The 23,490-nt window shown below is 37.5% G+C and overlaps 1 protein-coding gene and 1 long non-coding RNA gene across 7 annotated transcripts in view; both read right to left on the reverse strand.

Annotated features, from left to right (window-relative positions):
• The window catches only part of ABCA9 (ATP binding cassette subfamily A member 9), a 64,765-nt gene extending 53,482 nt beyond the window's left edge, over positions 1-11,283 (reverse strand). Inside the window, exons 1-6 of one of the 6 annotated variants that reach the window (XM_046675067.1) lie at positions 10,379-11,269; positions 6,721-6,820; positions 5,077-5,178; positions 3,347-3,554; positions 1,191-1,355; positions 511-614 (exon numbers count right to left, since the gene is read on the reverse strand). In XM_046675067.1, the coding sequence (XP_046531023.1) occupies positions 511-614; positions 1,191-1,355; positions 3,347-3,554; positions 5,077-5,178; positions 6,721-6,726 (585 nt within the window). In that variant the 5' untranslated portion in view covers positions 6,727-6,820; positions 10,379-11,269. Of the gene's footprint in view, positions 1-510; positions 615-1,190; positions 1,356-3,346; positions 3,555-5,076; positions 5,187-6,720; positions 6,821-10,277 lie in introns of all 6 variants that reach the window. The other 5 variants (XM_046675070.1, XM_046675069.1, XM_046675071.1 and 2 more) reach the window with 5 other exon arrangements.
• A 5,173-nt stretch (positions 11,284-16,456) lies between these two features.
• On the reverse strand, positions 16,457-17,674 carry LOC124247545 (uncharacterized). Its single transcript, XR_006890756.1, has 2 exons — positions 17,420-17,674; positions 16,457-16,624 (listed from the first exon to the last, which is right to left on the reverse strand). It is a non-coding gene; the product is annotated as an uncharacterized LOC124247545 (long non-coding RNA).
• Positions 17,675-23,490: the final 5,816 nt, after the last annotated feature.

Genomic DNA, 23,490 nt, shown 5'->3' on the forward strand with positions numbered 1-23,490 from the left:
ATGTGCTTTCCACATTTAATATATATGGCCATCATGATCTGTCCCCTTGTAGTTCCTAGAAGACTCCAGGTTTTGTCTTAACTCCTTAAAACGTCCCTACTCACCATCTTCTCAGGATAAAATCCTACTGAAGCTTGAAGTCTCAGCTGAAATGTCACTTCGGTTAGTAAGTCTTCTCTGATATTTCTCATCAGAGTATCTTCTGCTTCATTGTTTGCCTAGCAGATCATTTATAATTCCATCATGGAACCTAAACTCTTATTACTACTGTTTATCCATATTTCTAGTCTCCCACTACCTGGATCCCTGGAGAAAAGTGCCCGTGTTCTATTTATTTCCTGATCTTCAGTGCTTTGCATGATGGTTTAAATATAGTAGTTGTTCAGCATATTGTGCCAAATTAACTAAGTGAATAAATTAATTAAATGATAACATAGGATAATCCATTATATCACCATCCATCAAAATTTAATTTACAATGCAATTACGTTCCTTTAACTTACTACTCACTTCTATGATAGCAGCATTAATGGCAGCTTGAAAAGCTACAAAGCCTTTCTCCCAGAACATTGATCCTTCACATGTGACTTTTTCATCCATTATTTGACAATGAGCTTTAGGAAAAGAAGAAGAACACAGCTATTATGAAGCGATGGGATAGTCTTGGTTATAGGAAAAATCAAAAGTTCGAATGTTCCAAAATGCACTCCAAGTCCATGATAATATAGCATATGGTAAGATTCTCAAGTGAGGACTGCAGAGTATACCCAAGGAGGATGCTCCAGAATTGCTTTATTAATGTTGTTCAGATCTGTTCTCCATAATTTTTCATTCAATCTTACAATTCTTCCCCTTAGGTAAGAATTTTTTTTTGAGCTTTGCTCTTCTGTTTCTTGTGCCAAAAAAGCACTGAATTTTTTTGTTTGTTTGTTTAATATTTGGGAATCATTGAACAAGAGCCTTTTCTGCAGGTTTTACTTAGGAGTAACATAGGAATAATAGCAAATAAAATTTCTTAGTAAACAATGTACTTAAGAATATAAGCTTTATTTAATAAGAATGAATCTCGCTTATGTTCAGAAATTAGAAGCATGTGTTGTGCGTTTGTGTAAACTTCTGCTATCACATACGCCCCCTTGTGACTAACGACATGATAGCAAAAAAAAAGTTTTTTCTAACAGAAAGGTTACCTGAATGATCTCTGTGTTCCTTCATCTTGGGGATCCTACCTCCCCAGGAAAACTTCAAATGATATGAGAAGGTATCCTTAAAGATGACTCTCACTGTATCTACAGAATAGTTGAAATCCAATTCATCCATGCTTTTTTCATCAGGCCAGCCCATGATTGTTCTTCCTGCCGTGTGAAAGAAGGGAATAGTTAAGTAAGAAGATTTCCATATGGTCTAAAGACAGCATGCCATATTTGATTATGTTGAAGCTACTTTATGTTAAAGTTATTTCTTTAACTAACTAAAGGCAGTGCTGGTCCTAAATAAGAGACACACCTGGAGGAGAGATTCTGACATTAGATAAAATCAGAAGTGCAATGTGGCAATCATTTTTATCACAAATAGATTACGCCTTTCCAAATAAACTATTTAACCAGTAATTTAAACCACAATGAACTTGAAATAATAGCAATATTGATTCATACATATAAACTCAGGTACACACAGACCTATCTAAAGTTAAAATACATACTATAATTATAAATATATACTATAATTATAATATACATTTCCTTTTGACATTCATGTCAACGTGGCCAAACTTCCAAAGACAGAGTAAAATTGCTAAATTTGGAGAGTATTTTCTCAAGAGACTTCATTTATTCTAAAATATAAAATGTCAATGAATGACTGTTACTGATCAAACCCAGGCCACTTAACCCATATAAATTCCCACTATGTGGATTCTGTTGAATGCGGGCTCCTGATGCAATTCAACATGTTCCTTTGTCCTCTGTATTTCCTGCAATCTGGCAACAGCATCCATAGGCTTAATCAGGCTCAGGTCCAATCCTTTTGGCAAGACTGTAGGTGGTATATTCTTTCATCAATATGTCATAATTTCTGATTGTTTCTCTTTTTGAGATATTAGCAGCCACTGCTGCTTGATGCCTAGATCTGTTAATTCAATGGGAGTTTCAAAGTGGTGATGTTCTATTTCCATCATTTGTTTTTCATTTATTAGTAGAAAATGTTTATAAAACAGTACTTTCAATCATCTGGTTATGCAACAGCACAATTCTTATGGGATAAATACTATTATTTCCCCTTTATTTACAAATTTCATAGTAAGAACAGATTTCCTATCACCCTTTAAAGGCTCAGCAATTTTTTTCTTCTGATATCATTATGAAGGCATAGATTTAAATACACATTGGATGAGTTTCAAATCATTGCACTCGTTATTCTTGTTGAAGCGCAATGGTGCCAACCTTGACCAGTAGGAGTGTCTTTAAGTTGACTGCCGAGTGCTTTTGACATAACCTATTCATTCTCAATGACTTCCCAGCTATCTGGAATGACAAGTTTCCTCACCCTGTAAATTTCCTGTCCTAAATCTCTGCATCTCCTTTCTTCCCGTGCTGAGACTTGTGTTTCAAGAACTCAGGGGTGAGAAAATTCAACTATTCCATGATTACTTATTTGATATATCTCACTTTACATATATAGCAGCCACAGAATAACATGCTAATGTTACACCACCAATGCAGTAACTGAAGATGGCTTCAGCTGCTGTTCTTGAGTCGGCCTTCTCTGCTTTGCTGTGGCTACTAGTTCTCTCTTAAGGTGCTCTGATTCTCTTCTCAGGTCCATCAGATACCCCCATTGCTTTCCTTTGCTCTCTCACCACTCCAGAGAGAGATACCATGCAGGCCTATTGACTGGTAGTACTTCTCCTCCAATCACTTATATTTTGGGGTTTGAGGGAACTCCTTGTCACCCAGTTTTGTTGTAAGTATTACCCATGATTTCTTGGTTTTTCTGTCTAGTTTCTCTCTCAACTTCTATATGAGTATTTGGGGGAGATTTAAAAACCATGCTGTCACCACTGCCCAATCATTCCAGAATCTTCTCACAAACAAACACTTGAATAATCCTGGACTATCTCATTTTGATACAGACTGTAATGAGGATAACTCTTCTAACATAAATTTTCTAAATAGGAGACTAGTAAATAGAGTAAGAAAATCTCCTTGCTATTGGAGAGGAATATGCATTAATTTTGTTCATTAAATCTAGAAACTTGAACATTTAACACACTTTATCAAGGAAATCCCAAAATGAATTTGTGTATTTTGTTAATAAGGAAATTACCATGAACTGCCAGAGAACATACCTTTCATGAATGGGGCTGAAGCCATTTTGTTCATTATCTCCTGGGTTGTTTTGGATTCAGGTGCAAATGCAATAACATAATTAGAATCATTAAAATTATCTACACGTCCCAGATCCATTGCAGGCAAGTGAGGAAAATCATTAACTTGATGTAAATTGGAGGAAAACAGGTATGCAAACAGTACTAGAAGTAATGAGAAAAACCACTCCTAGACAGCAAGGAAAGAAAAAGGAAGCAAATCAACAGCGGTTCAATGACAAATTGATCATCCACAAACAATTTATTCTGTTATATAGCATGGGTTCCATTTTTCCCCCCTCCCAGTTTTTAAATGTCTTGGTTTTCTTTTGTCCGTTAATCTGCATGTTTTGAAATATGCACATCATCCATCAAGACAGAGTTGTAGCATCAATTACAATGATAATTGAGTCTAAGTTTATCATACTTTAATGCAAATGTTAAAGGCTGGATCACTCCATGAATGGCACAATGGATCAGAGTCATGTTGACACCTGAGTGACAATGATGAAGAAATGTTAGGTGGCCTGAAATAGATAACCAACTTCCATCAACAGGAGCAAGGTCATATTTTTATCTCCTGCTGCCTGCATGTGGAAGAAGATAGTCCCAAAATATTGCTCATAAGAAGGAATTTTAAAAGTCTTCATCACTGTGACAGCATTCTGGAATTGGAAATACACAGAATGCATTTGAAGTCCAGTGACAATAACAACTTTATTATTTAGCTATAATTCTAAACACGTGGCCTTTAAAAGAGGTGCATATCTTATTCATCATATGATCTGATTCTAGCTATGGTGTTGGTCTCTATCTATACCTAATCTATCCAGATAGATAAACTGACAGATACAATGCTTATATAAAAAGAGTTAAAAGTTGAAAGGAAAACATCTACATAGAGTAGAATTCAACTTTTATATTTATGTAAACCTTATTCCATGTAGGAATTTTTGTATATCTTATTCACTGCCAATCCAAGCATTCAATACATATTTGTTGAAAGAACACACACACACAATACCTGCCCCACACACAAATGCTCATGAGATTGAATGTTAATCTATCAACCCTTGAACTATGGTATCTAATGAGTGATTTAAACTTATTTATTATATTTTTCTGAATTTTCTACACAAAGCACATGTATTCATTCTTATGATCAGAAGAAAATGTATACTATCTTAATAGAAGCAAAAGCTCAAAATGTCACTTTCTTTTCTTGTTTGTTTATATGACCATTATTTCTTTCAAATTGGCATTGTCTGTATCCACAGTACAATTGTGTGAAAGAGCTACAATTTATCATTTGAGTGATTTTTTAAACTTTGGATTACTTTATGAATTAAATTCTCCCTCTTTCTTCGACTTTGACCCTGAACTTCTGTTCCTATTCCTTCGTGAGATTCAATGAATTCAGATATTAAGAATTGTTGTCTCTGCAGTATGAAGATGTGACTTTATTTCCCAGGGAATTTCTGAATAGGAACTCTATTTAAAATGCCTCCACTAAGACATATAATAATGACATATTTTAAAGGAATCTTCTTTGAAATAATAGTAAAGTCCACAATTTAAAAAAAATAATCCAACTTGTAGTTAGAAATGGAATAGATGTAAAACATTAAATAATGAAGATAAAGTGTTTGCACTGCTAGAGAAAGTACTTTTTCCTTTGCTAAAAATGAGAAGGCATAGACTCTGAACCATACCATCAAGGTCTCTCTTTTCATCCTCCATTTTTTAAGAACATTCTTGCAGAGAAGGGCCCATGTTTGCTGACGCACACTTGAGTGCCTCTTGTTCATTCTGACCTGTTAATCTTAAAATGAGGAAGTAAAGGAAGTAAATGTGAAGGTCTGAAATAGGGAACATTGTGCAACCAAACCAAAAAGAACATGATAACCGCTATTTCCAATTGCGTGTGTACCAGAAGGGAGCCAGAAGGCTAAAAATCACATGAAGGGATATTCAAGCTCAAGATGGAAATAAGTAAAAATTAAGACAATTTATGAGATATAATTTATATTTATCCCTCATTGGACTGACAAAATTAGAAAGTTTAACAGAGTCAAGAGTTGTCCGCACCATTTGGCATACTTCCATTTTCTAACAGGAATAAAGGAACTTAACACACTGCTGGTGGGAGTATAGAGTTACACAACCATTTTGGTGACTCATCACCAATTCATCGCTACTTAGCAATATCCTGCCATCAATCAATCCTGCTCCTGGTATGTGTGCCAGGCTAATGACCACATGGGTCCGTGAGGGGACCTGTACAAAGATATTCATCGTAATGTAGAGTATTGTGGCACAGCATGGTAAAACAAATTTTACTCCATAGAATATCGTGTAGGATTCAGAAGCAATGGATTGGTATCTACCCATCAACATTGAGAGATCTTAAAAACATAGTGCCAACTAAATAAAAATAATAAAAGGTTGAGAGTTGTATCACAATATCATTTATATTAATTAACATTACATGCCATACACATTTTTCAAGAATATCCAGGAACTAAAGGACCACCATCAAGTACAATGAAAAGGCGACCTGTGCTAAAGGGAAACGAGAATGGAGGTTGAGGATGAAATGAGAATGTAAATTTTAAAAAATCAATAACCAAAACAAGATAGTAGCTTCGTTTAAACCAATCATTTTGTGTGCTATGAAATCAAAAGTAAGATTAACTTGATCCTTAAAGAGTCCAAAAGTCTCGAGCCAACTATTAAAAAAACAAACAGTAAGCCAAACAGCAACAAAATCCAAACATAAGTAGATAGAAAAATCTCATAAAATGTCAGAGAATTTCATATTGTTCATTATGGCTGGAACAAAGAGAGAGGGGATTAGAGGTAGTCCGAATATAGGATATTGGAGAGAAAATAATATTAACTAACATTTCCTATGTTCTAGGCAGTTCTAAGTATTTTACAAGAATTAATAATTAATTAATCCTCACAATAAACGTTTGGGATAGATCTTATTATTCTCCCACTTAAAAGATGAGGAAAGTGAGGCACAGAGAGGAGAAATGACTGGCCAAACACAGCCAATGGTAACAGAATGAGGACTAAAACGGACAAAAATGGTCCATCTACCAAAATGAACAAAAATAAAGAACACTGAAGAAATATCCATTCATGATAAAACTAGAATATGATTTAACCCCAAACCACAGACCACCCTTCCCTCAAAAGTCAGCTGAATTATTAAATTTTGCCTCAGATTAAGGAAAAAGATGGTCAAGTTTTGGAGATCAAACTCTTAACCAGTGTGCCATGCTGCTGTAGAAATTTGGCTAGAGAGTAGTGGATCAATTTTTCCTTCAGTGTAAGATCAGAGATTCTACCAGCATCCAGACAGGCAGTGAGGAGCTCTCGGAGAGATCCACTCAGGCTATTTATTCACAGACTTCATTTTGTGCAGTCATTATCAGGAGCTCCCAAATGCTGGAACATAAGGAAAGGTAGATTACCCTCAAAAGGCAGAGAACACAGATAGTTTTTAAAAGAAAACTTTATTACAATGAACATAAGAAAAGTCTTCAAATCTCCCATTTAATGACTATAACAAAATTCAAGAAGAAAGTTAAAAAGAAATAAAAAGCAAATAACATATTTAAATTCCCATTGAGATCAGTAATGAAGATAAAATCTTCCATGATACAGAGTAAAATTTTGAAATTCTCTCAAATTTTTTAAAAAAATTAAAATGCATTTGAAAACAATGAGAGAGATACAAGTACATGGAGTAGAGACAAAAAATGATCAAAATTAAACTATTTGGTAAAGAGATATCGAAAAAGAAGAAAATACAGTTGCAAGAAAAATACATTGAAGAAAAAACAACACATTGTAGAAAGTACAATGGAAATTACTTTTTCAAGGCAGTGGGGAGTCATGTGTATTTCCCAAAAAGATGCTCCAAGAACCAAATATAATGACAAAAAAATAAAAAAATAATATTTTTGAAATTAAAGATAAAGGGGAAAGTCTATAAGAATCAAGTTGATGGGGTGGAGTGGCATAGTTCAGGACGGAGGGAGGAAACAGTTTATAATGGAACAGAATTCAGCCTGACATCTTCAAAGCGGAAGTGAAAAAGTGAGTGACTCATTTTATTTCGAAAAATCTACCAAAATGGACAAAAATAAAGAAGAAGAGTGAAGAAATATCCATTTGCTATAAAACTAGAATGTGATTTAACCACAAACCACAAACCACTCTTCCCCAAAAAGTCAGGCAAATTATTAAAATTTGCCTCAAATTAAGGAAAAAACACGAGGCAGTTTTTCAACTCTCCTGACCTAAATGTGAATATTAATCTAAAATTAACTGAGAAAATTAATTTAATCTAATATTATTGGAAAGCACTGAAACCCACACAATATTCCTTCACTTGAAATGATCTGTAGCGTTAAAGGCCAAGACCGAAGCATGGGCTCTGACCCCACGTCCTGGAACGTCAGGGTGGTGTGGGTGCAGCAGAATCTGCCTGGATACAATAGCTTTGCCTTCTTCCACTCCAAGGTTAGGATATAGAAGAATGTGAAATGCTTTTACACCAATGGTAAAAGTAATAACCTCAGAAAAATTAAAATCATATTTTGCGTGGCATTAGCAAAAAACAGTAGATGGAGGGAGCCCCTAATGAACTGAATTCCCAAGTAAAATAAATCCGTGATGGTTAGAAAGAGAGACACCCTTGCAGCTTCCACATTTGGGGCAAGTACCTCATCTGGGTGTGGAAAGACAGAGAAGATGTCTACTAGCAAGAGTATTTTCAAAGATGAGGAGAAAAAAAATCAACCCTTAAATGATAGCATGGGTTGCGAGGAAAAAGTGGAGTCTAAAGTGTCCTAAATGCAACGAGAAAAAAATTAGCATAAACAGTTTTTCCTTCACCCTACAGCCACTTTGGATTTTCCCAAAAAGGGCAACAGTGAAAGAGGACCTTTGAAGAGAGAGAACCCTTGAAGCTCTGTGCCTTCTCATGAAGCTTGGATCCTGAGGCTGTGCCAGAATTGGATCCACAGTGAAGAGGAATGGAAATCATAGTGTTACTATTGTCTCTTCCACCATTTTACCAATGAAGTTGCTTCTGGATACAAGGTTTGTGGCCTAAAATGCTGATCGTATCCAGGTGGCAGGAGTGAAGCCATGAATACGGGCTGCACGCACACCTCCCCCTCCCTGCCCCCAAATTCAGTATTCGGCTTAAATGGAAGATCATTTACTTGAGGCAGCTGCGGGGGTCTGCCAGCAATAGAACCTAACCATGGTTTATTGCAGGGAGTACTGTGTTGCTGCTGTTTAAGTCTGAAAGGCAAGGAATAATTGAAGAGGAACATGGTAGGCAGAATAATGGTCCCATTCCAATCCTGGAATTTATGAATACATATATTACATTACACGGCAAAAGAGAATTAAGGTAAGAGATGAGATTAAGGTTGATTATCAGCTGACTTTAAAACAGACAATCCTGGATTATCTGGATGGACACATCATAATCACAAGGGTCCTTAAATGTGGTAAAGGGAAGCAGAAGAGGAGGTCAGAGTATGCGATGTGAAAAGGACTGAATCTGCCCTTTCTGATGAAGGCAGTAGGGCGTGAGCCAAGGAATGTGCGCAGCCTCTAGAAGCTGTAAAAGGCAAGAAGACAGAATTCTCCCCTTCATCCTCCAGAAAGGAACGCGGCCCCGCCAACACTTTGATTTTGGTCCAGTGAGACTCACACCACACTTCTTACCTCCCAAACTGTAAGACGATAAATCTGTTTTATTTTAAGCCATTTAGTTTGTGGTCATTTTTTATAGCAACAGTAGAAAACTAGTTCAAGGAGCATAAAAAGAGCCTGAGAGCATGAGCACTGAGAACAAGACAGAAAGAAATTCCAGCGTAGGTCTCGAGCAAGGACTTTAGGACCAAAATAGTTGCTGGGGATTCCCTCTATGATGTGCCCGTTCATGGAACATAGGAGGACATGAATTCATGTTTAAAAATTGTCCAGGGATGAACAAAAGGATTCCGAAGTTATGTGAATGCTAATAATGGTACCAGAGTAGGCTCTGACAGCCTGGTGACCCCAACTGAAACCAACCTGCAGCATTTCCCATTAGGAAATCAATGTCGTGGTAAACGATGGTACCTGAAAGGGTTAAATCTATTGCCTGATGGCTTATTCTTCTTTCTTTCTGTGGATTAAGGCATGTGCTGGAAATTATTTTTGAATAAAGAATAATTCACATGATCTAGTTATGATGATTGTGGTTATTTGTTTCTGACTGTTAAGACTGATTTATTTTCCACTGCGCACACTAATAGGGAAAACAAATACTGCGCACCATAGTAGCACAAAATATCAAACTAGCTTAAATTGCTCCAATAGGAAGTTTTATGATCTAGAAATAATAACTTGGCTATAAAAAGCGAGTCACTTCCCATCAGATAGAATTCCTAGTTTTCAAAGAATAAATAACATTGCACAATGAATTAGATCAAAATTCTTATACATTTAGTATGATAAACAAGGTCAATAAAAATATCGCCCTAAGTTTTCTTGATGAAAATATTCTCAAGCCAGTTAAAACATTTCAAAATTCAGAAAATCATGTATACCCCCGTGCTTACAAATCCTCTGGCAGTAAAATTGAAAACAAATAAAAAAGAATAACTACTTCTAATAACTTGGGAAATAGCTCATACTTGCAAAAACGCAACATAAAGTTACATTCCTTTAATTTATCCAACAGCCTTATTTGATAATATATGCTATTTGTCCAAACATGCTTTAGTCATAGGGTAAAAATGAAAAACAAATCTTAGTTCTCCAACCGGTTAGCTAGCTATACAATATAAAATGCTCAGATGATTTGAAAAAGCCAAACAACTCACTAATAACTTACTGCATTTAATAGTTTCCATCCAAATGTTTGGCATTCCCTGTTTGAAGTTGTATGTTATTCTTCCATATGCGAAACAACCACAATTTTAGAGGTTAACTTACTCTCAGGAAAGCTGGAGCAAGAATCTAGAAACAGTTCATCCACGGGTCTCTGCATGTCCTGGAGGAGAATTCACATTCCTTTTGGGACACCACTACTTCATGCTTTTAATTTCATGTTTATTGTGAATAGTTCCGTTTTAAACTGATTTCCGAAAAGGATTATGGTCTTACTTCAGCCAGGCTGCCAAAAACTCTCTGCTCACATCACATGGTGACTTCTTTACAGTTTTCCGTTTCTTTGACTCCTGGCCAGTTCCTCAGCAGGGAGTTCATAGTTGCAGATGCTGGCTGGACATATCAAAACATTAGGAGCTCTCAAACCAAGCGAATCTAGTCTTTCTTAACGAGCTTTTTCATACAAGGCACTGATGGGAGAGTTGACCCACAATATAATCTTTTAAAGAAGTATAAGAGGCAGAGCAGAGAGAAGGAAATAGAAGAGTTGAGGTTTTTGTTTAATGATAGCTATAAACATACAAACCAGGTCAGAAAGTGACTCAAAACTGAAATGTAGGTCTTAAAACCTGGATCTAGAAATATGGCAATGAAGCAAAGTAATTTTTTTCAGGATAACAAAATGAGCTCTGGATTTTCACCTGCATCTCAGTTGCATTGCATACACGCCAACTGCAGCATCTTTCTTGGAGTGGAGGATAGAAGAATCCTTAAAGCAATGTCATAAAACTACCTGCATTCCCAGGACCTATAGGCTCGTTATTTCTGCAACAAGTCCCAGAAAACACACTACTTTCTCTGTAAGAAACCACTGATTGCCAGTGCATCCTATTTTCCGGAGAAGTACAAGAAACATTTTTAACAGGTAAGAGCTGCCATTCTATCTTTTTTGAGCATCTCACATAAGTCGAAGACAAGGCAGTTCCCAAACTTCTTGTAATTCACAGAGTTGGTCTTCGGCTGTAGGAGAAGAGTAGAAAAGAGTCACTATCTTTTTGCTTAGAGTCTGCAAGCCTGTTAAGTTCTTCTGCACTCTCATTACTTCCTGAATACACAACGGAAGGGGACACAATGTGCTATGCGTGCAATTCTTAACTCAAATGGACTTTTATCTGTCTCCCGTTGTCCATGATAATCGCATGAAATCTTCCTTACTATTTCCCATTCCCTCAACATTTATTCAATCATAGCTACTCTTTTGATAATTATATGAGATCCAGACATTGTTCAGCAAGCAAAGTAGAAACAGACTGAACTCATTAATGCGAGAGACTGTCAAATTAAAAAAAAAGACTTCTGAGTATTTCTGCATGTCTTGTGTCTTCTGTAGAAGGCACAAAAATTCTCGCATTTAATAACATTGCCAGCATTCTGTACACAGAGAATATAATTTAGAAACTTTCTTCAGTAACTTGTTTCCTAGAAGAACTTTGTATCCAGGATAGTTTGTGGATTCTGGTCCTCTAGGTGGCTTCTGAACTCTATTCTTTTCTTCAGCGTGTTGGCCTCCTCCTTCATATGGACCACCCTGTAATCTCTGTAACACTGTCCCAGAGCAAGCCCACCCTTGTTAGTCTTATTTTTCAACATTTTCCTTGACCAAGTCATATGTCTTCACTCTTCTAAATAAACGTTGGTATCAGCTTGCCAGTTAAAAAAAAAAAAAAGGTCCTATTGGGATTTCAACAGTGGAATGGCATTGATTACGTAACATCATGGTGCTTGCTTAGCAACCACGGATGGCCCTTACTACATGCAAGGCACTGTTGGGGCCAAGGGCAGGCCACCCCAAAATACCCCACAATAGCATATCGATTATTTTTAATTAAAGTTACTTGAGAAGCAAAAGGGGCATTCTGCCCTCCTGTCTCTGTTCCCCTTTACAGCAGGAAATAAATCTCCCATGTGAAAAATGCTCTGCCTGCATCCTTATCACCAAAGCTGGGGAGTTCAGGGCCGAGATGCCTACATAAACAAGCCTTGACAATTTACTGCCTCAAGCCTAAACTCTGCTTAAATTCCTTAGTAATTATGTATCTCAAATCTAAATTTCTTTGTCCTGTCATTCCTCACAATTTATTGTTTCTTTGTGTAAAAAATGTATAGATACTGTCTGCCTTGTTCACTCTCCGAGCATCATTTCTGTATGATCTCCAATATGTACATATTAAACTGGGTTTTTCTCCTGTTCATCTGGTCATGTGTCAGTTTTATTATCAGACCAGCTATAAGAACGCAAGAAAGGGAGAAAGGGGATTTTCCCCATCCAAACAGCACACTTAAACATTATTAACACATTTAATCCACATAATAATCTCATGAAGCAAGCACTATCATAATCAACCCCATTTTATAAATGAGAAAAGTGAGGGCCAGAGAATTTAAATAACCTGCCCAAATTCACATAGCTGGTGAGTAGCAGAACCTTGGTTACAATCCGGACAATCTCTGGTCTATAAGCTAAAATAACAAATGCTGTCCAGTCTTGTTTGTGTCTGTCTCTGTTCATTCAATGAGTCTCACTTTTCTCCTTGCCTCTTGCTTCATATATTTTGCAGGAATATTCTCTTGTCCCAGAAGTCTTACAGATTTCATGTGATGTACTTTGCATTGGGCTAAAACATTCCTCTTGGATTATATCCTGGCTACTTGTACAGAATACTGGGCACCATGGGACCTGTGTGCAGCCCTCAACACTGTCAAAAGCAGAAAAACCTGACTTGCAGAGAGACGAGAATAAAGCAGCCAGCAGCCTGATAAAGAGAGAGACTGAGAATGTCTGTTCATTCCCAGGAACTTTTCTGTCCTTTTCATTATTCCTCAGACCTAGCTATGCTGCCTGCATTTGGGTTTTATCAGATACTCTCCAAATTTTATTTTGTTTCTTAAAAATACAAGAAATTAATTCTACTTGGTCCCCTTTTATGCCTTTTCTTGTTTTTGGCTTGAAACATCCTTGTATGATATATTCCTGCCCTCCATTCTTTCTATTTGCAGTTCCATTTCTCAGGTACATTTTGGCCCACCTCTATTATCTGCCTACAGGATGTCTTTTTGAAACAGTATAATTTTATTTTTCTTTTCACTTAGTCTGCAAATCTGTTACTTTTCATGAGGGAATGTAAGTCCCTAGGATAACCAATCCATTTTGTCCAATCATCTGATTTTATAGTCTCTAAATCAAGCTTTCCTGTGGTTTTCCATTTCTCCATTTCCACACTGATCATGGTTTTTCTCTGTTCCTTTTTTTAGGTTCCCCCTGCCCTTCTCCCCTCCTCCCATCTGGAAAGTTCTGGGTGAGTACTTTCTGGTATTTCATTCTACTAGTGATCACCCTTACATGTTGACAAACATATTTGAACAGATGTTACTCTGGCAATGTGAAAAATCAGCCTCTATCCCTATCTATCTTCCCGCCCACGACCTGCTGTGCATTGCTTCCATCCCACCCCTTGCAGGATAAGTCCTTCAACATATTTGACTTTGGAACCTTAGCTATACTTTCCGCCGTGCAATGCTGGACAAGTGACTTACCCCGGGAGCTTCAGTTTCCTCATCTGTAAGATACAGAGGATAAGATAGGATTGTTAAACAGAAACCCACAGGCCCAAAATGGTATTATGCTAAATCCCATGATATCAATTTCATACCAAATCTAATTGCAGTTTCACTTTCCCCAAACATGTAATCTTAATCAACCAGTCTGGAATTTTCTGGTCAGTACCAATGAGGTAATCTGCGTGAGCCCTCCCTATTCCCCCATTCCCAGAGGAAGAAAAGTCAATCTGCATGATAAAACCCTTGCCTTTCCCTTCCCTCCAGAGAAAAGATGTCCTGGCCCAAAATAATCCTTTCTTTTCTTTTGCCAATAACTTCCTTGCCCTGCCCTCCTTCCCATAAACTTCACATTTTGTATAACGCCTCGAGTATCTCTCCACTTGCTAAAAGGGAGGCTACCCGATTCATGAATTGCTTAATAAAGACAATTAGTGCTTTAAATTTACTCACTTGAATTTTATTTTTCAACTGTATCCAATCATTTAGGATTAAAAAAAAATTAGAATTTTAAGGGTAGGATAGGTAGGAAACGATACATACATTTAGCACAGTATCCAGCATTGAGTGAGGACTCAGTAAATGCTGGCAATTATACTCTCCATAGCCTTGCCAAAACTGGAATCATAGATCTTTTTAAAAGTTACTAATCTGATTGATAAAAATTACTCTTGTTACCTAGTGAAGGCTCTCTTTCCACCTGTGCACACAGAAGCTGATACTGTGTACATCGTTTTTGAGGGGGAAAAAAGAGTTTGTTGTTTGTGCATTCAAGTGGTAAGGAGACAGAAGGACAGCCTCTCAACTCTGTCTTCCTGATCCAGGGTATAGGGTAAGGTTAAGGGATTGGGGAGGGCAGGCTGGTGTGCAGAAGTGCTAGCAGGATGAGTTTTCATTGGCTCTCTCTTCTGCGCATACTCCTGGGTGGCTCACAGCCTTCTGTTGTTAAGATGAGGTCAGCAGAGTAAACAAGGGTGAAGTTTTATGTAAATTTAAGTCGTTTCCTTCTCTGAGTTTCTAGAGATTTAGTCCTCTGGCTCAGAGAGGAAGTCACCCTTACAAACGGAAATTTATCTTATCAATGTAAATTTCCCCTACAAATGGGTAACTTCTCCTAGGTCTTCAGAGCTTTTTCCCTGTCTGCTGTTTCTTAAAAGTAATCAGCCTAAAATAATTCGTGTGCCAAAGAGGCATATTTTGGGGTGAGAAATTCTGTTCCTGGTCCTGTGGTTACACTACTACTTGATTTCTTAGATTACTTGTCAAACATATTTGAATATAATTTTTGGCCATGTTGTAAACTATTTGACTGATAAATCTGTCCATTTTCTCCACCTGTATTTCTGTAATTCTGTCATCCTGAATTTTCGTTTATATTCTTGTTTGGACCCTGACTGAAAATGTCTTAAATTATTCACTTTAAAAATACCGTGTTGCTGCCTTCTCACATTTAGTTTTGCTGGTAAGAATGCTTACCTAGCTTTGATTCTCATTAATTTGAGGTATTTTTTTTTCTCTCTAGGAAATTTTAGGAATTTCCCTTTCAGCACAGGTGTATAAGACTTCATGACAATGTGCCTAGGTGTAGGTTTTGTTTTTTGTTTTTTGGGCTTTTTTGTCTTACAGGGCATTTTGTGGTCACTTGCAATCATAGAACTTGTGTCTTTTTTTTAAGTTCTGGGAAATTTTCAGCTAATATGTTAATCAAATACTACCTCCCTTCTAGTCTTTCTATGTACTTTTTCCTGGAAGTTTATTAGGTATTTGAGACCTATTGTCTTGGTTACCATGCAAACGACATGACCTGCTCACCACAAGACAAAAGCCAATCCATCAAGAGGCAAGATGGTGGCAGAAGAAGGGCATTTTATTAAGCAATGAGCTAGCAAATTGGAAGATGGTGGACTAGCATCCTAAAGAGCCATCTTACAGGGGACACAGAATCTTGAAGCAGCTATATAGACCAGTGGGTTATAGGGGAGGGGTTAGGAAAGTTAATCCTCTGGTGTTACAGAGTAGTAGTCACCACACCAGATCTTTCAGTTTTCATGGATATAGGAATAGACAGAATCTCTGTCTGAGAGCCATCGCATTCCCAGGGAATTCAAAAGAACAAAATTATCATCTTATCACAGCTGGGAGGTACCTACACAAGCAGGGGCCATAAAATCTACAGAGCATGTATATCTCCTGGAGGGTGCATATCCTACTCATCTAGTTAATCAGAGGGAATTCAAAGTTCCAATATGGTTTCTTTTCTATAACATGGCTTCCCTTATGTCAACCTTGTGTTGTATCAATTCCCCCCTTTTGTTGTTTATTCCTCCATCTTGAGGGATATAGGGTGATGACTGCTCTAGCTTCTTCCTGCTGGTAAGGGGCATAGGTTGTTCCATCTCATTGAACCAGTCTCCTACTAAGACAGTGATGCAGGTGGCCTCCCAAAGTTAAGCCTATATTGTGTAAGCAATAATGGTATTTAATAGGAAGCATTTCTAGAGAAACAAAAGGAGAAACAATCTTAATAGTTGAAGCAAATCATAAACCAGTCTCTGAGCACAGGGGACAGCCAGTCAAAAACATTTATAAGTGTCAGAGTCAAAGTATTTTGCAGTTTTAAATGTCTTTGAGGATGTCATCAGATGTTCAGGTATCTTTCTGAGTGGCTTACAAAGCAACAGACATAAGTCTCTCTTAAATTCATATCAAGTTGTCCAGCTTCCGTTTGCAGGGCTTCTGGAAAAAGCACAGTTTCAGTTCTCAATGATTCAAATGAAAATGATGGAAACAAAAAATTGAAAACATTGGTTTGCATATTTGTAGTGAGACATATCAGGAGACTGGAAGAATTCAGGATTCAATCTAGTTTACAGATAGAAAACAAAAACCTCACAGTTTCTATGGCAACATCATTTTTCTAAGTTCACCACCCTCTCTCTCTTTTTTTTTTTTGGTGAGAAAGACTGGCCCTAAGCTAACATCTGTTGACAAGCTTCCTCTTTTTTGCTTGAGGAAGATTGTTGCTGTGCTAATATCCGTGGCATTCTTCCTCTATTTTTTTGTGTGTGGGATGCCACCACAGCATGGCTGGATGAATAGTGCTTAGGTCCACTCCTGGGACCCTAACCCGTGAATGCCAGGTGCTGAAGTGGAGCACACAAACTTAACAACTACACCACCAGGCCAGCCCCTGTTCACCTCATTTTCACCAAAGATAGCCAAATTAAGACTAATTGGTTTATGAAATAAGTCTGGTTTCAATAAACTTGATACTATTATTTCCATAAGTACCCCAAGAATAGCAATTGATCATATACAGTCTTTCAAATCTTGCAACCTTCTGCTGGAACTTTCTACAAGAAAGCTCAGGTTGAACTTTAAAGGCCTCTTGAGGCCAGCAAAGCCAAGGACTTGTCATCAGAATCTGCCTGTTATACATATAGATTTGGGGGATTCCTCTCTTCTCTTGAGTTTCCCCAAAATATGCTGAGGTTCCTTATACCTGTTAGAGAAGTAAACTTCTTCACTCACCTGGTAAGGTTGCTAGGAATCCTGTAAGCAAGGTATTAGACCAATATTTTCATGTGGCTTTATTTTATAAAGTCAATCTTTGTTCCTCAAAAGCTATCTTGTCATGTCTGAGTCTGCATCTTACTCACTAAGAGTTTCAAATTCTGAAGGGATCAAGTAGGGGGAGAAAAGAAAAATACTTCAATTTCACTTAAAAAGGCATAATTTTGCCATGTTACTCTAAGTCATAGTTAGCTTAAGAGAAAGAGAAAAAGGTTTCCTTAAATCTGGAAAAAACAAAACATCAAAAAATCAGCAATATCTCAAATGACATGTCATAAAAATTATAATCATCCTCATCAGTTTATTCAGTCCTGTGTAATCAATTCTTGATCTTATTCTTCTGTTAGCAGTTTTATGAGGCCATAAGTTTCTTCATTAGAGTTCTGTAATTTCTTACCCAGTTCACTTTTATGATCTGAAAGTTTATCAGAAATCTGTCTTCTAGAGTAAGTGTTGGAGTCCTCTCCTTGAATCTCTCTGAAGATGAAATACATCTATAAAAACATCAGAGTTAGATAACAACTATCTAAAAATGACAAAAGACTCAAAAATGGCAATTGACAAAAAAATTTCACTATTTCTGTGACATACAACACTTTAAGGTAATAACTAGAATTATGGCTCTCAACTAGGACAGATTAGAATTTTAGGAATGTTATATAATTTTTAAAACATTTATATCAATAACATTTACCCATATAATACAACCTAAGAAGGTTTATCATCACTTATTTTACAATGCTTCCCATGAAATTTAACATACCAAATAAGCCTAATTAGCTTAGTATCTTCTTATTTATAGGAAGAGAGAGAACAAATGTCTTTGAGCAGTCCCAGGGGTCCTCTGAAATTCTCAAAGAAAAATTTTTTCCTTCAGGTCAAAAGAGAGACTTCATTTAGGATTTGAATTTTGGGGGAAGCTTGTTAAAAATTATTAAAAGGTTTTAAAACACTTGGTCAAATAGGAAACAATGCTTACTGCAAAATGATGTTCAGTTATCCATTCAAAAAAGTGACAATGGAAACAGTCATCAAGGGGCCAGCCGTGTGGCCGAGTGGTTAAGTTTGTGCACACTGCTTCAGTGGCCCGGAGTTTCATCAGTTTGGATCCTTGGCATGGACATGGCACCACTCATCAGGCCATGCTGAGGTGGCATCCCACATAGCACATCCAGACACTCACAACTAGAATATACAACTATGTACTGGGGGGCTGTGGGGAGAAGAAGAAGAAGAAGAAAAAAAAGATCGGCAATGGTTGTTAGCTCAGGTGCCAATCTTTAAAAAAAAAAAAAAAAAGAAACAGTCAAAAACCTTAATAGAGAGATCTCATCTTTTTGAACATAGGAAATTATCTTAACAAAGCATAGATTTTCTGTCTTTTGGGTAAACTTACTCAAAAATAAAGAGAAATGTTTTATAACCTCTATCAAGAGCAAACTAAAAGTTTAAGAAAATTATCCCTTTTAAGAGAAAGAAAACCAAATTTTAATTTTTGTGATAGCTTACATTTTATATTAAAACTCATTTGCTTACTTAGATTTACTTCAATCTTAGTCAACTTGACCATGCATAAAACTCTTTTTTAGGGTTCTTCTTCCACAAACCTACATCTTTCTTTTTACATTCAGAATTTGACCCATGGCTTCTCTTTTTTTTCCCACCTACTACTTTGGGATAAATTTATCTTTCTTAAGAAAACAAACAAAAATATTTCCATTCTTTATACCTTCTTTACTGAAAGCATACATCTTCTTTTCTTTGAATACAAATATGTTTTCATTCTTAATTTTTAGTAGAATTTTTGACCCTTATAGACCTTAGTGAAAACTAAAAAATTAGCACTTATGAATTGTCTTTTATATTAGCATTCTAAACACTTTTCATAATTTATAGAAACATGCTACTTCATAGTACAATCATTTAATAAAATACAAGACATGTTTACTAATAGACCAAAACATTTTTTAGTTTCTCTGTAATAAGAAGCCAGAATTAGATAATCTTAGACATGTTTAGCAATAATATTTCAGTATTTTTCTTCTTCTTCTTCCTCTTCTCCCCAAAACCCCCCAGCACATAGTTGTATATTCTAGTTGTGAGTGCCTCTGGTTGTGCTATGTGGGACGCCACCTCAGCATGACCTGATGGGTGGTGTCATGTATGTGCCAAACAATTTTAAATAAGCTTTCACTTGCCAAAGATTGTTTTATATTATGTTAACTTGAAAGGCACTTTTGTTAGTTTCCATTACATTTGTATAAGTGCTTACTTTAACCCAATTGAGTAGAGCTCTTTAGAAATTATACCATCGGGAAGTAAGTTATCACACATATATAACTATATAGACACACATACACAGAGACTCTACAGCTATTGTTTTAAAATTATTGCCACAATCAAGTACAGTAATACAAGGCTCCCTAGTAATGAATCTAAATTTTGTTTTAAGCCTCTTTTTTTACTAATATTTGTGGAGAAGACACTCAAGTTGCTAGATTTTTGGCAAGGGTGCTCCTATGGCCGTTTTCTTTCCTTTTTCCTTTTTTCCCCTTCGGTCCTAGGAATTAGTGATGGGCTAGATACTCCCCAGAGGGTTTGCAAGCTCTTTGAGGTAAAAGTAAAGGGTGAAATCTGAACTGCCTCTACAGCTGCACTTCCAGTCTCCCAAGGGTATTTTTTTAGGGACAGTTGCTCTTGATTCCTCAGAAATTGGATTGTAACTCAAATGACGTTACAGGTTGGTCTACCTGTCCAACTACACCATTCCTAATTTGTTTCTTTCCTTCTGGAGTCTTAGTTTTATTTTAACTTAGGGAAGAAGGCCTAATAAATTCTTATCAAGCTCTGAATATCAGCTTCCCATTTGGCTGAATTTCTTATCATGAGTTGCTAAATCCTTTCAAATATCTTGTCGAGTTTCAGTTGGGACAAACAATAACTGTACCAGGCTATATTAAACAGCAGTTCCCCAGAAAATCTCTGAGTCTCATTCACTCTATGAGGGGCTCATTTTGGGCCCTCCTTTGAACATAGATTACGGGATGTCTGTAAAACCATGACCTAATAGACGTTTCTCTTATGTACCTTTTATGACAATTTTTTATTAGCTTTTTGTAACAAAATCTTCAGTTTTTTTAAGTGCAGTTTTAAATGATCTTATCTAATGGAACATTCCTTCTAATGGCCAAATTAATTACCCCGCGGCTGACAGCAGTAAAGTAGGACCCCTCGTGGCAAAAGGGAGTGTAACCTGCATTTCTGTCAAACCATCTCTGACCACAAAATGGAGAACAACGCGTTTTTGTCCCACTGTAGTTTTGGGACCCTCCTAACCTGAGGATTATCAAACCAAGCCCTCAGGACACAAAACAAGTTTGGCAAGATTCTGCTGTTCTCTGTAAACATCGACAGCTTCTGAAAACCTCTGTCAAAAGGTGGAGCCCTTGACTCTTTCAAGATGAAAGATTTTTCCTTTTTCCTTCATTTGGAGGCTCAAAAAGAACCCAAAATGGCCACCATAATTTTATTTTAATTTTTTTTTGCTGAGAAAGATTTGCCCTGAGCTAACATCTGTGGCAATCTTCTTCTATTTTGTATGTGGTTTGCCACCACAGCATGGTCTGCGCCTGGGATCCAAACTCATGAACCAGGGCCCCTGACACAGCACACTGAACCCAAGCACTATGCCACGGGGCCGGCCTCTGTCCACTTTAATTTTAAATTATCCTAAGTTGTCTTTCCAGCTGTTTATAGTTATCCTCATTTTAGGAGGCTTTTTCCAAGGTGCCTGCAACAAGCAAGGTAGTTTCTAAAGAGAGTTTGTTATAGTCACCAAGGAACTAGGTCACCAAGGAACTAAGTCCCCAAACAGCCAATTTTAACAAATAAAACAGTGAGACACAGACAAATGTGAACAGACTTTGAAATCCAAGACTCTGGTACTCTGGGATCGTACCTTGGAGCTTGGGACTCTAACCTTATCCTTTTGCGTGCCCCAGTGGCTGTAACCCATTTATGTTGTCTCCCTTAAACCCTCAGTCCTTGCTTAGAACCTTAACCAAGCAAAAAATCTCAACAGCAGGACCTCTAACCCACAATTCCTATGAGATAGTCAACAATTTTAGGCATGGGCACGTTTTAACAAGGTCATTCACCCAAAAGACATCTGATCCTGGAGCTGTTTACAAACACAGACACGGAAACACCAGACACCGGTGAACTGGTTCCCAGATTTCAGGTGAAGTCCTATAACTCTTCCCATTCCAGCAGTGTGCCCTATTAGCCAGATGACCACCCTCAAAAGAAGGGGACCCCAGATGAAGGGAAAGAAAGTTTTCAGTGGTGCACCCCTGAGGCAACTTACCCTACTCCAGCCATGAGCCTGTTGACCTTCTAGAAGTAGCCATTTCTCTTTCCACTATAGGAAGCATTGGAGACAGCTGGCAGTGGAGGGAAACCAACAGGACCCACCCCCAAGGCAAAGAGAGCCTCAGCAGCTGCTAGGGACTTTCCCAAGAATTTCCCCCGAAGTTGGCTGGCTGCAGGCAGACTTATAGATCCCATCGTCATTGCCAATTTCTGTTACTACGCAAAGGGCATGATCTGCTCACCAAAAGACAAAAGCCAATCCATCAGGAGGCAAGATGGTGGCAAAGAAAGGGCATTTTATTAAGTGATGAGCTAGCAAATTGGAAGATGGTGGACTAGCATCCTAAAAATCATCTTAAGGGGATCACAGAGTCTTGAAGCAGCTATATGGGCCAGTGGGTTATGGGGGAGACAGTTAGGAATGTTGACCTTCTGGTGTTGGAGACCAGTAGCTGCCAGATCTTTCAGTTGTCCCAGATATCAACACAGAATCTCTCTTCAAGGGTCATCACATTCCTACGGAACTCAAAAGAACAAAGTTATTGTCTTATCACAGCTGGGAGGTACCTACCCAAGCAAGGGCCATAAAATCTACAGAGTATGTATGTCTCCTGGAGCATGCATATCCAGCTGAGTTAGTTAATTAGAGATCACTCAAAGTTACAATATGGTTTCTTTTCTACAATATGGCTTCCATATGTCAACCTTGTGTTGAGCCGATATCATCTTTGCCTCTACTTTTGTCCACATACCATCTTGAAACTGGAAAGCAATCCATTTTCACACCACATATAAACAATCTTTCTGGCACACAATTTTTATTATGTCACTCCCTTTGCTACCTTCACAGTGTCCTGGTTTTGTAGCAAAAGCACAAGACTTTTTATTATCTGGTCCCTGCTTCTCTCCAGTCTTCCCTTGCCTTAACCCTTCCTCTAACTCCAGTCATATTTAGACATGATCATTGTTTTTTTAAATGAATGTAAAGCATTCTCATTCACCTCTATTGGCTCTTCTGGAATCAATCCCTTGTGATATTATAACTTATAATAAGAAATATATATTTGGTCTTCAACCTAGCTCCTGGCATAGAGTTCCTAAAACATTTGGAATTTCCTGTGATAAAAGCAATAACGGTGGCCTTTGTTATGTTAATGAAGCGACGTTTGGAAAATCCTTAGTTAACCTAAGGATAGAGGGTGGTTGCCAGGGAAAGAAACCATGTGATTAGAGGGTTAGCACAGGAGAGAGGGGATGAAGGTTGAATCAGTTGCCAATGGTCAGTGACTTAATCAATCATGACTATGTGATGAAGCCTCTGTAAAAACTCAAAACACAGGTTTTGGAGAGCTTCTGGGTTGGGGAACATGGGGAGATCTGGGTAGAGTAACTCAACTACAAAGGGCATAGAAGCTCTGCATCCTTTCCCCATGCCTTGCCCCATGCATCTCTTTCATCTGGCTATTCCTGAATTATATCCTTTTTTAATAAATTGGTAATCTGGTAAGTGAAATGTTTCTCTGAGTTCTGTGAACCACTTTAGCAAGTTAATCGATCCGAGAAGGGGGTTGTGGGAACATCTGATTTATAGCTGGTTGGTCAGAAGTACAGGTAACAACCTGGACTTGAGACTAGAGTCTGAAGGAGGGAGCAGTCTT

This window comes from Equus quagga, chromosome 11, assembly GCF_021613505.1.
Source record: "Equus quagga isolate Etosha38 chromosome 11, UCLA_HA_Equagga_1.0, whole genome shotgun sequence".
NCBI classification, from domain to species: domain Eukaryota; kingdom Metazoa; phylum Chordata; class Mammalia; order Perissodactyla; family Equidae; genus Equus; species Equus quagga.